The sequence below is a fragment of the Herpailurus yagouaroundi genome, unplaced genomic scaffold (assembly GCF_014898765.1).
Source record: "Herpailurus yagouaroundi ecotype Mexico unplaced genomic scaffold, PumYag 139, whole genome shotgun sequence".
Taxonomy (NCBI): domain Eukaryota; kingdom Metazoa; phylum Chordata; class Mammalia; order Carnivora; family Felidae; genus Herpailurus; species Herpailurus yagouaroundi.
In genome coordinates this window covers 17,778,480-17,792,840 of record NW_024412394.1, presented here as the reverse complement: position 1 = coordinate 17,792,840, position 14,361 = coordinate 17,778,480, and the positions used below count along the sequence as shown (strand labels likewise).

Sequence of the window (14,361 nt, the reverse complement as noted above, 5' to 3'; positions counted from 1 at the left end):
GAGCAGAAGCCTTATTTAAGGAAGTCGGGGAATGAGATTTTATTTGTTTTAGTTTACATTAGGGTTTGCTCTTTGAGTTGTACATTCTGTGGGTTTTGGCAAATGTATAAGGACATGTATCCATCTTTACCATATCATACACTGCCTTGATTGTAGTCCCTAAAAGTTACAAGCTGGTAGCTGCATCACTGTTTAAATTGTAGGATAATGCACTGGGATATGGACCCATTGCTTCTAGTCTCTCTCAGCTCTGAGAGGTTCAGTTTTATGTACAATTAAATTCCTGCACGGTGAAGTAAAAGTAGCCATCTCTGTGAGTACACAGTGTAGACACAATGTAGAATAGACAGGGTAGAACATAACTTTTTGGTTTTTATTTCTTTTTCAATCCCTAAATTACTACCCACTTAGAGTTAATATGAAGAACTAGATAATGGTGTAAATAAATGTGAGAATGTTTCATTCACTCTTGTCTTTTGTACATTAAAGAACATGCACTACTTTCTAAACAAAAATAGTCTGAAACAGGCAAGCAGGGTGGGCTCTTTCTCCTACCAACATTGCACACAACTACTCCCCGTATAGAAAGTACCCGAGCTGTAGCAAGGGCTGTCTGGGTGAAAAATGGAGTCTGTCCCAGCAGGAGCTGACTGGCTGGGGGCAGTCATCCACACACATCCTGGCCCAACCAGGTGGGGCTTGCAAGCAGGCATCCTGAGAGAGAGGTGGAGGGACACTTATACCACCCAACTCCAGGGTCGGGGGCTCTCTTTAGGCCTGGGTGGAGCTCTCTGGAAGTCCCTAGGAGTGGTGTGAGCCCTCCTGTTGCCTCATGGGCCTCTGGGAAAAAGATCTCATGTATCGCTGTGCTGTGTCCTGTGGAGAGACCACACTGTGGCTGACGGTCTCAGGGTGAGCTTAGAACTCACAGACCCTGCCCTAAAAATTCCCTGTGTCCACAAGAAATGAGTTTCAATTCTTTTCACAAGAAACGCTTCAGAACGTTATGGTACCTATTGTCTGAAGAACTTTATTCAGCAGTATAGATAATAATAAAAAAGATTATCCAGGTAATACTGACTATGAAGGAAAGGATCAGTTTCAATTGTGCTGCTCATTGACTTTGGTGTGACTTTATATCCATAGCCTTATTTTCTTTTTAAAAAAGTATTTTTTTCTTACCTGTTAAATTAGAAAATTTAGATTTAAGTGAAAAATCACTACTAAACTCATCATCTATAGGCGGGCTAGCATTTTACAGTGTATCTTTCCTTTCTTGTGTGTGTGTGTATATGTGTATGTGTGTGTTATTTTTATTTGAAAAACAAAGTGGGCATATTGTTTTATATTCTGATTTTTTTACTCCGTACATCATGAACAAAATGCCTTATAATTCATGCTCTGCAACAGTGTACCTTTTAAATGACTCCATAGTATTCCATTGTGTAAGTCACAGACTTTTCATAATTTCATGGATTATCTTTATATCATTCTGAGATGTGGGGGTATTGCTTTTCATTACCATTTAGCCAGGGAAGGACTACAAGTCAGACAGGTGAGGCAATGTCATTTAGTGGAAAGAACCTGGACTTAATCAGGAGTCTTCCCTTGTCCTAATTCAAACTAGTCTTAAGTTTTGTTATTCAATCTCTCGGACTTAATTTTTTTTAATAATTAAAAAATATTTTTAATGTTTATTTTTGAGAGAGAGAGACAGAGACAGAGACAGAGAGTGAGTAGGGGAGGGGCAGAGAGAGACACACACAGAATCTGAAGCAGGCTCTAGGCTCTTGGCTGTCAGCACAGAGCCTGATGTGGGGCTTGAACTCATGAGTCATGACATCATGAACTGGGCCGAAGTTGGACGCTTACCTGATTGAGCAACCCAGGTGCCTCTTATCTCTTGGACGTTAGTTACTTTGCCTTTAAAAACCAGCAGTTGCTTTAATATTCTGTAACTTAGGTATCACCACAAATCAGGAACAAAGATAAGACTTTCATTAAAACTGCAACAATTGATAGTAATCTTTTTATTTTCCTCTGTGACTCTCTCCCTGACTCTCTAACCTCAGGTGCACAGATGCGAATTCGTTACAATCTTTGGTTCATAGCAGACTCTTACCATTGGCCCACAAACGATCCCCTGTAATTTATTTATTTATTTATTTGGTGTTCATATTATATAGAAATTGTGTACTTTTCCTCCCTTGCAGTAAACTCTTTAAAGATGTCTACTAGTCAAAATCTAATCTATTAAAAAATACAAATGACATGTTTTATTTACCATTTTGCCTCTATCACCTACTGTAGAGTCTGGTGCATACCAATTGTTCAATCAATAGATGTTTCATGGACCCGTTGCCTGGATGAACATTGAAAGGTAGAGGAGAATCTATTGTCAATGCTGGATAAAATGTGGATGCTAACAAAAGAGTCAGGTTATTAAAATAAACTTATCCCATTGAAGATGGCAATGACTGTGAAGCAGACATATTCACTAGGAAAAGCTAGGCGGCAGTGAAAGACTGAACAAAAGTTTTACCTGATGGGAGTTAAAAAAACAAACAAACAAAAATGATCAAACTATTACTGTTTATATTGTGGAGACAGCACAGTGCTTAGAACACAGCACACTCAATAAATTATACCATTAGTCCCTACACTAGCACTGGGATGTCAGAGGGAAGCTTTCGATATTGTCATTTTTCACATGAAGATATGAAACTCAGGAAAGTTATGTGACTTCTGAAGGTTATGTAGCTAATATGTGACACCTTTAGGATAGACATTATATCTGTCTGACCATGAAGGTATGAGACTTAATGCATGATAATAAGTTGTCCAAAAATGGCATAATAGTTCTTCAGAAAATTTGAGAAAAGGTTTTTTTCAGAAATATCTTTATTATTCAAACTGTTTCCCAATCAGGGAGAAGATATCCATTCTAAGAAACCATGTGTAGTTGGCGTATATTAAACTGGAACTTTTACTCTTATTCATTTGTCATGTACTTCATGGCTGGAGAATATCTTTGCTATCCTTGTACGCATAAGCCAGACCAGTGATTTCATGAGCATTAAATTTTTCACAAAAGCCCTTTTTTTCTGTCTTGGCTTATTATTTCTAACTCAATCTCCTTTGTGGGAATTGGTGGTTGTAGTGGATTTCCTTTTCTCTTTGGAACTAGTAGGTGATCCGTGTTGCACTCTCAGTATATTTGATACCATTTTTATGCTATTACAGAATTATAGTTGAGGACACAGTGGATTGGCAACCCCATGACAAAATCATCCTTAGCTCCTCTTCTTATGAGCCTCACGAAGCAGAAGTCCTCACTGTGAAAGAAGTCAAGGCTCACCATATTAGGATCTATGAACGGCTCAAACACCGACACATTGGTAAGGCTTTGGTTTGTTGGTTAAGGAAAGTGGATGGACCAGGAAGAATGTGTACAGCAACCTGACTGGGGATCCTGTGTCCAATGGCCATTCAGAAGGATGGATAATACCTTGCTGCTCCCTAGACCTGTCCTAGAAGGTTTTACCTCTATTCCTTCATTAATTTTATTGCCTAACTTTTAAAGAACACTTAGATGTGAAGGATTTTGTTTTGTTTTGTTTTTTATTTTTAATGGCAAATCTAGAAGTAAGCAGAAAAATTAAGCATCTTGTTCAAGGTCACTGGGTAATTTCATGGCTTAGCCAGAATAAACCTCATGGGAGCTGAATTTCCAGTTCACTTCTTGGCACACTGACTCACACAACCACTTAGAATACAGTAGTTATTGTAAATAATGACTTCTTTTTTCATGCTCAGGATGTGTCCTTCCAGATACTTTATGTACTGACTACTACTAGTATTAACAAAAAGAAAGATAAACAGCCAAACACTTTTATTTCCTCAAAAAAAGTGTGAAGAGTTTTATACACTATGTACAGTTAAAATATTTGCACATAAATGATAAATAGCCATGAATTTCCTGGTTCAGTCTAATAAATACATTTAATTTAAGAACTCTAATAAATAATAAAACATGGAAACAGAATGGTTAGGGAATATCTTTTTGTCTCTGATATGAGAGAGATAAATACATGCATTCAACAAGATTATGTCTAAATCTATTTCTAAATCATAGTTCTGAAGATGATTTTTTTAAGTGGAAGAGAGGGGAGAAATATTCAGTATTCTTTGCCAGTAGGATGCAAGGTGCCTTATAAATGGAGGGCAGTGGAACAAACCATAAAGGGGCTTCATTCCTCTTCCTGAGGAGGCTCCTTCAGGTAGTGCTGAACTTAAGACCCATCACAACAGGATACTGCCCCTGCTCTTTGTCCCTTTACTCCTATATCTTGCTGCTTTAGCTCTGTCACTGCCTCAGTCGGTCTGGAATTCTTCACTGTCATGAAAGACGTCCACAGACAATGTATAACCGCACACTCAAGTCACACACCTATGAATTTAAGGAAGGAGGTTAGGGACCCCACTAATTGGACAGGTGTGCCCTGACTTCCTTGTCCCAGTACCCACAGTTATTAAGGAGAAATGAATTCTTGCTCTAACACTCTCACTCTGATCCCAAAGAGAGACATGTGAGCGAGCTTTTCATTTCTCAGCTGACATTTGTGGAGAATGCCCGAGGAAAAGCATCCTTAATGTTGGTAGGACTTCTGAGGGGAAAGGAGTGTTTTCATTTGTCAGGTTCTCTGGGTCCCCAGCTGGCAATTTCTGAAATAGGTTTTTAAAGTTTTTTTCTTGCCCAATTCCTATTGCCACAGGAAGCGTCCATGTCATGGAGGATGGCCGATACATTCGTTTGGCTGCAGAGGTTGGACTTTTGACCCGAAATATACAAATCCAGCCTGATTCATCATGCAGGGCGAGACTACTTGTGGGGTCCTTTAGAAAGTCCAACAGTGAAGAATTTTCAGGTAAACGGAATTTTAAGTTATTAGGCATTACCGATTAGAGCCTATTCATCTGGGACACTCAGAAATTCCAGCTCTGAGAATTTTCCTTTATAAAACAAAACGTTAAAATTAGATGGCTCCTTTGTGCTCTGAGGAACTATGAATTTTCAGTTCTAATCTGTGCTTAATTATCAGTGTGACGTTAAAATAATATACTAGCGATCAGCACATATGCACATTTTTACCTCAAAGAAAACATCTTCAGCAGATGTGAAATTTCCTCTGCTTTGAAATTATAGATGATTTAATGACCACTTGAATTTTATCTCTTTCCTGAATTTCTATTACTCTTTCCCAGTAGCATGCTGTATCTGATGGCAGGCCTCAGTTCATGCTATAAATTAATAGCGTAAATTTAAATAAAAATGATTTCCATATTCTAGACTGCTTTAAGGATCAGTTCAATCTTTCTCATTTCTTTGCAACTTGAACTCTATTTGAATGCTGCACAATTATTTCATTAGGACCTTTTTCTTAAACTTGTGTTCCTTAGGTATTCTTCCATAATTGTTTCTTGGTCAAATACATTTGGGAAAGGCTGTCACTGTACCTCCATCTTAGAAAGTCACTGAATATGTGAATATAAAAAAAAGACTCTGAAAAGGCCTGGAATAAAGGATCTAACTACTTACCAAACATATTGAGTATGAAAGAAACACCATTTGTTGGCACATCTGTTCCTCCAGTAAGGTAAAGGGCAGTGTTTGTACCTTAAATCAAAAGTTCAGGATTCCTGGCCTGTGGAACAAACTCTCTCTCCATAGGATCTGTTTCCACGAGTTCTCACAGAAATGACTTCTCTCCTCGCCTCCCCTCAAAAGACATTTGGCAATATATGGAGACATTTTGCTTGTCACAACTTGGGGGAGTTTCTGGTACCTAGTAGGTAGATGTTAAACATCCCACAATGCATTCTACAACCCGACAAACGCAAGCACTGTCTCCCACCAGAAAGGATTCTCTGGTTCAAAACATCAATAGTGTTGAGATTGAGAAACCATGCTTTAGAAGACTGAAACACAGGCTGAATCCTGGTCTTCTAGAAATGAGACAGGGCCTCCTTTCACTGAAACTGCAGGCCAAGCTGGAACATGGTCACGGGAACAAGTTAGAAGACCAATTCTGACAGTTTAGCACCAAGCCAGTGCTGAATGAGCAGCAAGACTGATGTGGTTCTGAACCTCTGGCATCGCTGATCCAGGGTTTCTTAAATCATCCCCAGGGGAAGAGGTGTTATAGACTGGGATTAAGGGTGGTTTGCATGCCTATTTTATCTTATTTAATCTTTACAAAATTGTTTTAGTGCTTATTTATTTTTGAGAGAAAGAGTCAGAGAGTGAGCATGGAAGGGGCAGAGGGAGAGGGAGACACAGAATCTGAAGCAGGCTCCAGGCTCTGAGCTGTCAGCACAGAGCCCGATGCAAGGCTCAAACTCACGAGCTGTTTATGACATGAGCTGAAGTCAGATGCTTAACCAAGTGAGCCACCCAGGTGCCCCTCATCTAATTTTAATATCTTTGTGAGTGAAACATTTTTATAGATGAGGAAACAGAGTCACTGATAAAATTGCCTGCTTATTTGTAAAACTCACTTACAAGCTTGCAAACAATTTGAGGATAAGGTTGGGTCTTTCATTGCTGCTTCATAAGTATAGTAACTGTTATGTATTAAGTGCTCCATAAATGGGAATGAGGAAAGTGAAGAGTAAAAAAAGTCATCCAGCTAGAAAGTGGCAGAGGTAACATCCAAATTGAAGCCTGAATTTCGAAGCCCTTGTTAAATAAATTTTAATTTTGTAATCATTTTTGATTTATAGAAAAGTTGCATCTGTGGTATCGAGAGTTCCTGGGTTCTTTTTGCACAGTCTCCCCTATTGTTAATATCTGCCATATCTCTGGTATGTTTGTCAAAATCAAAAAGTGAACACTGGTGTGTTACTATCAACCGAATTCAAGACGTTACTCAGATTCCACCAGTTTTTCCACTAATGTCCCTTTTCTGTTCCAGAATACAATCCAGTTTCCCACACTAAATTAAGAAGCCTTGTATTTTTCTTTAATGTAACTCAGGACCTGGATGAGGTGGAATTTGCAGGTTATCGGTCAAGGATGCCACCTATGGGTATTGAACAATCGTAGGGTAGAAAATGAGGCCAAGAGTTAAATGAGGGAGCTTGAGTCAGAGCTCAAGCAGGGGAGAGGCAGAAACAGAGGAGACAGGGAGACATAGAATCAGAAGCAGGCTCTGAGCTGTTATCACAGAGCCTGACGCGGGGCTCAAACTCACAAACTCGTGCGAGCATGACCTGAGCCACAGTTGGACACTTAACCAACTGAACCACCTAGGTACCCCAGCATTCTTTTTATGACCAATAACATCCAGCAATTTGTACTTAGAATTGTTATTTCCAAAAGGAAATATAGGAAAAAACATTACTGAATTCTCCACTTAAATGCTCAAGACATTTTAAGTATTTACTATTGATTAGCTTTCGGCCATTGGTTAAAAATGCATATAAGTAAAAAGATTTTGTGCAATTTAAAACTGTGAATTATAACCATGCAGTATAAGATGTTAAAAAACACTAATTAAAATAATACTGATATATTGCCTTGAGTGAAATTCTAGAACCACCTTCCATTCTACAAAATAAGCTATTTTTATGTGGAATCTAGCATTTGGTGTCCTTTGGGCCATAGTCATATGGAGACAGGTTCAACAGCCCTTTCAGCTCTGTGCTACTGGTGAGGGACACTATATAAAAAATGTTACCACCAGACAAGTAGTTTCTGGATGTTTTATCGTTCTGTGATAATGTCTATTCCATCCACCAGTGCCTCCTTAATCATTGTCATTTGAGAAATTTAGATATGTTGGAATGCTGGTGTCTGGCTACCAAGAAAGACATACATGGTCTTTCACTTCATCTTTCCTTCAGATGATGGTGTGGTCCTTCAAGGCAGCCAATTTGCAAGGGTGTTAGTTTCTCCTCTGTGAAAAGGGAGGGTGGAAGGTAGAGGGTTTAGTCTGGACTACCTTTGAGCTTTAAATATTATTACTAAAACACTAATTTTCTCCCTTTTAAATAAAAGAAATAACTTTATAGGTCACCTTTGGCAGTACCTTTAAAAAAAAAAAAAGAAACCAAGTGATGGATAAAGTTGTGACTTAGGTAGCTAAGGGCACATGACTAATTACTGGCACATTAGCTATAACCCAGTTGTGTAAATCCCATTGAGTAGCTATTCCTTTTATTCTACCATGTCTCCCACATCCCCTGGTGTGCCTGCATGCTGGTTAATAGTATATCCCCTGAATGCATTTGCCTACGTCCAAATCTAGCATGTTACTTATTAAACCTTCTCTGCCCCAGTTTCCTTATCTGTGAAATGGGGATAATAATTGCACCTACCTCATAGAATTTGTGAAGGTAAAAGTTTATACACACACACATACACACACACGTATGCACACACATATGTACACAAACACACACACAATATTGATAAATGACTTAAAACAGTCCCTGATACCAAAGAGGGCTATATGAGAGTCACCTGTTATAGTTGTTAACTCACCTCATTTTTTTCTATAATCATGTTCTTAATCTATTTTACCAAAAGTATATACATTGACATATAAATGCCCATTATATTTTTAAATCAACCTAGTGGGTGTAGTTCATAATGTGGTTTTATAATATCCACTTAAATTAGTACAAATAAATTTCCCAGTATGACCAAATAATTCACTATCCTCTCCTGACATAAACGATGTAGAGAATCTTATTATTGTCAAAATGAGACAGGGGCTGTTGTGTGGCTAGGATAAAAACAGAAAAGATTTTACGGGGTCTTTAAAATGATTTAAAAGTATTTTTTTAATATAATTGACCATGATATTCCTTCACGCAATATCTTTGTGGGGATGGTGATAGCCTTTTCACACGGTCACCGAGAGGAAACCTGGGATCCACACTCTCTTCATTATAATTCAGGTCTTTGACCAGCCCTGGAGGCAAATACCCAGAATTGCCTGGCTGGCTGGGTTCATCTCCAAAGCCTCTCTCTCTTCCCTATCTGTCCTTCCTGTCCTTCCATTCTATTGCCACACTCTTCATATGGCACATAAAACCTTTCATGCATTACTGTGATATTTCTAATGATTCATATTTTGTTAGTGAGACTCATCATAGGAAATATAGTTCTGGTGCTGAGAACAAACTATTACATTAACAAATTTGCATCTCCTGATGCCCATAAATGGGCCAATCTTTTGCCTTCTGTAGGAAGGAGAAAGTACCTGATAATATTCATTTTGTTTTCAGGTGTTCTTCAACTTTCAAATGTGGAAATTCAGAACTTTGGGTCGCCATTGTATTCATCCATTGAACTTACTAATGCATCAGAAGGATCCTGGATAATTTCTTCTACTCTGCACCAAAGCTGTGGTGGGGGCATTCGTGCTGCAGCCAGCCATGGGATCGTTCTAAATGACAATATAGTGTTTGGCACAGTTGGCCATGGCATAGATTTGGAGGGTCAGAACTTCTCTCTCTCTAATAACCTATTGGTTCTGATGACACAGTCATCATGGTCCACTGTTTGGGTGGCAGGAATCAAAGTGAACCAGGCAAAGAACATCAACCTCTTTGGCAATGTAGTGGCAGGATCAGAAAGACTGGGCTTTCATATCCGAGGGTACAGGTGTTCCTCTCCTGAAGCTCATTGGTCTGACAACGTGGCCCACTCAAGCCTCCATGGCCTTCATCTCTATAAGGAAAATGGACTAGACAACTGTACCGGTATTTCTGGCTTCTTAGCTTTTAAGAACTTTGACTACGGTGCCATGCTACATGTGGAAAACAGTGTGGAGATAGAGAACATCACTCTGGTAGATAATGCTATTGGTCTTTTGGCAACAGTATACATGTCTTATGCTCCTCAGAGGCACATTGAAAATTTACAGATTGTACTTAGGAATTCAGTCATTGTGGCCACTAGCTCTTCTTTTGATTGCATTCAGGACAGAGTCAAACCTCGCGCTGCCAATGTGACTTCAACAGATCGAGCTCCTTCCAATCCAAGAGGAGGTCGAGTTGGGATTTTATGGCCTGTATTCACCTCAGAACCAAATCAGTGGCCTCAGGAGCCCTGGCACAGAGTCAGGAATGACCATTCAATTTCAGGAATTATGAAAATTCAAGGTATGATGGTTGGTTTATAAGCAATGTAGTTTCATATATCTGTGCATAGAATCTTTTTTTTTTTTAATTTTTTTTTCAAAGTTTATTTATTTTTGGGACAGAGAGAGACAGAGCATGAACGGGGGAGGGGCAGAGAGAGAGGGAGACACAGAATCGGAAACAGGCTCCAGGCTCTGAGCCATCAGCCCAGAGCCCGACGTGGGGCTCGAACTCACGGACCGCGAGATCGTGACCCGGCTGAAGTCGGACGCTTAACCAACTGCGCCACCCAGGCGCCCCTGTGCATAGAATCTTTGATAGCATTCTGAAATTATATCAACAAGAGGGTAAGATGTAGCCTAGGGCTTCTTGTCCAGTTGATAATCTGCTTGCTATTGATAACCACAGTGGTGATAATGACAGTGAGTGGCTCCTTAAATCATCTCTGCTTGGGGCGCCTGGGTGGCTCAGTCTCTTAAGCGCCCAACCCTTGATTTTAGCTCACATCATGATCTCATGGCCCTGAGTCAAGCTCTTCACTGACAACACAGAGCCTGCTTGGGATTCTCTCTCCTCCTCTCTCTGCCCCTCCCCCTTTTTCTTTCTCTCAAATAAAAAAATTAAAAAGTCACTGCTTTATTCATGTTGAAGAACTTTCTTTAATTTGATTATTTAATTTGATTATTTAATTTGATTATATGACAATTCTCTTAGGTAGGTATTGCTTTTTCTATTATACAAAGGATGAAACAGATGCAGAAATTGTGCCTCACTGAGGTTTAGTAAAGTTGGTAGGCAGCCTGGATTAGAATCAGGCCACAACCCATGATGTTACTCTTCCATCAGGTCTCTTTTGTACTCATTCCTCATTGGATATTGATTAAAAGTTTGATGAAAAGTATTGCTCTTGAGACTTTAATGTGTTAGAATATACTCTTATCTTTTGCATACAGTGTCTACATCTTGAAGGACTACAGATATTTTATATTATTTTATGTATTTTAATGTTTATTTATATCTGAGAGAGAGAGAGGGAGAGAGAGAGAGGGAGAGAGAGAAGGATAGGGGAATGGAGAGAGGGAGACACAGAACCTGAAGCAGTCTCCAGGCTCTGAGCTGTCAGCACAGAGCCCAACACCAGGCTTGAACTCAATTCACAAACCATGAGATCATGACCTGAGCCAAAATCAGACACTTAACCAACTGAGCCACCCAGGTGCCCCAGAACTACAGATATTTAAAGTCAGGATTTATGTTAACTCCTGGAACTACCCTGGATAGCTTAAACTTACTCCTAGATCTGCATTGGTATAAGAATATTTAGTTGTATAGTCCATATTGTGGTAGATAGTTTATATGATCCAATATTATGATACCTTAAAATTTTTTTCAGATGTCACCTTTTCTAGTTTTGTGAAGAGTTGCTATAATGATGACCTAGATGTCTGCATCCTGCCCAATGTAGAGAACACTGGAATCGTGCATCCTATTACAGCAGAGAGGACCAGGATGCTAAATATCAAAGATAATAACAAGTTCTACTTTCCTCCTTTGCAGACCAGGTACCAGTTTTAGTATTTCCAATAAGCCATGTTTGTGAAATATTTGTCAATTCCTCAAATCCTTAACCATATTTAGAAAAAGAGAATAAAATCATCAATGTGAATAGAAATATGTTCCTCTGGAAAGATAAGGTGGATTGATTGAATGGCCCCAATTCTTTACCCCACCTACAGTCATGCCTTTTGTTAGATTTTTCAGTCTCTCTCACAACAGAGATAGAGGCTATTTCTGTCTTCAATTTGGGTTGAGCCTTGTGACAGTTTTTAGCTAAAAGAGGGAACAAAAGTGATAGAATGCAAAGTTTAACTGATATTGTTTCATTGTTTATCCTTATTAGAGAATACGTCTTTGGGATGTTTTCAAAATCACTTGAAAAAAAATTTACCCCAATTCTTGACTCTTCCATGGAGTGTGGTGTCACTAGTTTTCTGAAGGAGGCTTGGAAACCCTTGAGCAGGGACTAGGAGGTAGAAGGAGACTGTGTCTGTTGCCAGGAATCCCTGAACTGTACAAAGTGGCTTAGATTTTGGCATGTAGACCTTCTGTAACTACTGTTCTTGAACATATGTTCTCTGAAAACTAGATGAGGAATTCTTTTTCTCATAAAAGAGAGTGGGAAAGTTAGGAGCAGGGAGAATGGGTTACTTTCTTTCCTCCACAATATTGGGCAAACTCCTTTAGCTGGAAGAAAAGAATCAAGAAAAATTGTCCTGATTAGAAAGTTAATGTGTTTGGCCCAACAGTAATCTCATTTTAATGCCAATCCCTGACCCATTTTTATGGTACCAAAACATTATGAGATTTTCAATTTGTGTTATTCTATCATTTTTTCTTTGCCCAATTTTCTCTATGTTCATTCATGCCTTACTTATGGGATGAAATAGTTATAAAGCTAAATGATATTAGCATCTGATTCTTTATATTATTAATACCTGACACATGGTTGGCATACAATAAATATTTAATGTTATTACCAATGGTACCTAAAATTATTAGACCAGGGGGAATCAAATAAATTCTCTATAATTCAATGCTATAATTGCCTATAACTTGTTTATGTACCCTGCCTGACTCTAAATTCTGAAAGTATAGGAATATGTCTATCTTTATCACCACTGTGTTCTCCAACGCGTAAGTAGTAGGTATTCAATAGATAATGTTGAATGAGAATATCTATTTTTACCTTGTTTGTATATAGCACAAATAGAATTGAAATTTATAGTAATAATCTTAAAATACTGCAAGTCCCCAAAGTTTCATAAAGAAATTATTATTTTATATTTAGTAGATATTAGAATTAAGAACACTTCATTATATCTTGCTTCTTACAAAATTAGCAATTGAAGCAAAATTATATATTCAGATATGTGGAATATTTGGTTACAAGAATGTCTTTCTTTTTGCCCATATAACGGGGAAATAAAATTCTCTATAGAGCTTTACTTTTTATCTATGTATAACACATTATTAATAATAAAATCCTCATTTATTTTTCATGGCGGCACTACAGATATGTTTTCTTTGTGTTGCTTATGGAATGAGAGAGTTGCTTTCTGTCTATCTTCACAGGAAAAGTTTAGGAGTACTGGTCTGCCCTGAATCAGATTGTGAAGATCCAAGAAAATATCTCTTTAAGGATCTGGATGGGAGAGCCCTAGGTCTGCCACCACCAGTTTCTGTATTCCCTAAAACGGAGGCAGAATGGACTGGATCCTTCTTCAACACAGGTTGGTTATATCTGAACTTATGCCTCCAGTACAGGGAGCATGCATGTGGTTTGGCTGGCTTGTCTATCAGGAACAAAATATCCAGGAGAGGAACTGATTTTGAGTTGGAGTCTGCTATCACAAGAATGTTGAGTGGTTAAGCAATGTTATTACAGCATTGTTATTCCCTCCATGAGATCGCTTGTGTCTTTGTGTAAGGTACAGATTTCTAACATGCAGCTCTGTGCACAAGTGAGAACATCTCAGTAGTGAGTTCACCGGGACCTGAAGCAGCACTCTTGCTGCTCAGTGTTTCACAGTCTGCCAGGGAACCAGCTCCTCTGCCATCTGAGTCAATAATTCTCTTCCATCCAGACTGGAAGGCGCTCATTCAGGGTGGTGGCGTAGATGGTGTGCAGTTGTCCTTCCTTTTTTCCATCTGTTGGTTGTCCCCGGGGGGCCTGTAATCAAAATTCCTTCTGCTCTCTTATACAACCAGAGCCCATTTAGTGATCAGTTTTAATAGCTGGACCCCCCGGAGAGATCATTGTCCTACTTCCACAAACAATTGGACTCTGAGTTTCCATTTGAGTTCAGGTGGAATCTGTTGCACATAAATCGAAAGAATTATCCTGGCTTTCTTTCTGTTTCAGTGGTTGATTCTTTCCATACTTCTTCTCTAGTGTCCTTTCCCCTTTTAAAGTTCTAAATGAAGGAATGTTCCAGGATTATGTTCTCAGATCTGTTTTATTCTCTCCCTAATCTTGCTAAATCCAAGGTTGACATGCCATTCACTGCTGATGACTTCCAATTTATATCTCCAGCCCTGAACTTTGGTCTGGTGTATCCAACTGACTCCATTGGGATGTACAATCAGCATTTCAGACTCAACATGCCCCAAGTGGGTTCTTGATTTCTGTCCGCATCCATAATCTGCTCC

General features: G+C 38.9%; 1 protein-coding gene across 3 annotated transcripts in view; it reads left to right on the top strand.

Annotated features, from left to right (window-relative positions):
• PKHD1 (PKHD1 ciliary IPT domain containing fibrocystin/polyductin) overlaps window positions 1-14,361 on the top strand; it is a 475,556-nt gene that overhangs the window by 354,107 nt on the left and 107,088 nt on the right. For all 3 annotated transcript variants that reach the window (XR_005789774.1, XM_040473753.1, XM_040473752.1), the window contains exons 56-60: window positions 3,244-3,398; window positions 4,776-4,928; window positions 9,295-10,173; window positions 11,546-11,714; window positions 13,285-13,442. Coding sequence is in view for 2 of the 3 variants with exons in the window: in XM_040473753.1 (XP_040329687.1) it covers window positions 3,244-3,398; window positions 4,776-4,928; window positions 9,295-10,173; window positions 11,546-11,714; window positions 13,285-13,442 (1,514 nt within the window). In the remaining variant the exon portion in view is untranslated. The remainder of the gene's footprint in view (window positions 1-3,243; window positions 3,399-4,775; window positions 4,929-9,294; window positions 10,174-11,545; window positions 11,715-13,284; window positions 13,443-14,361) is intronic.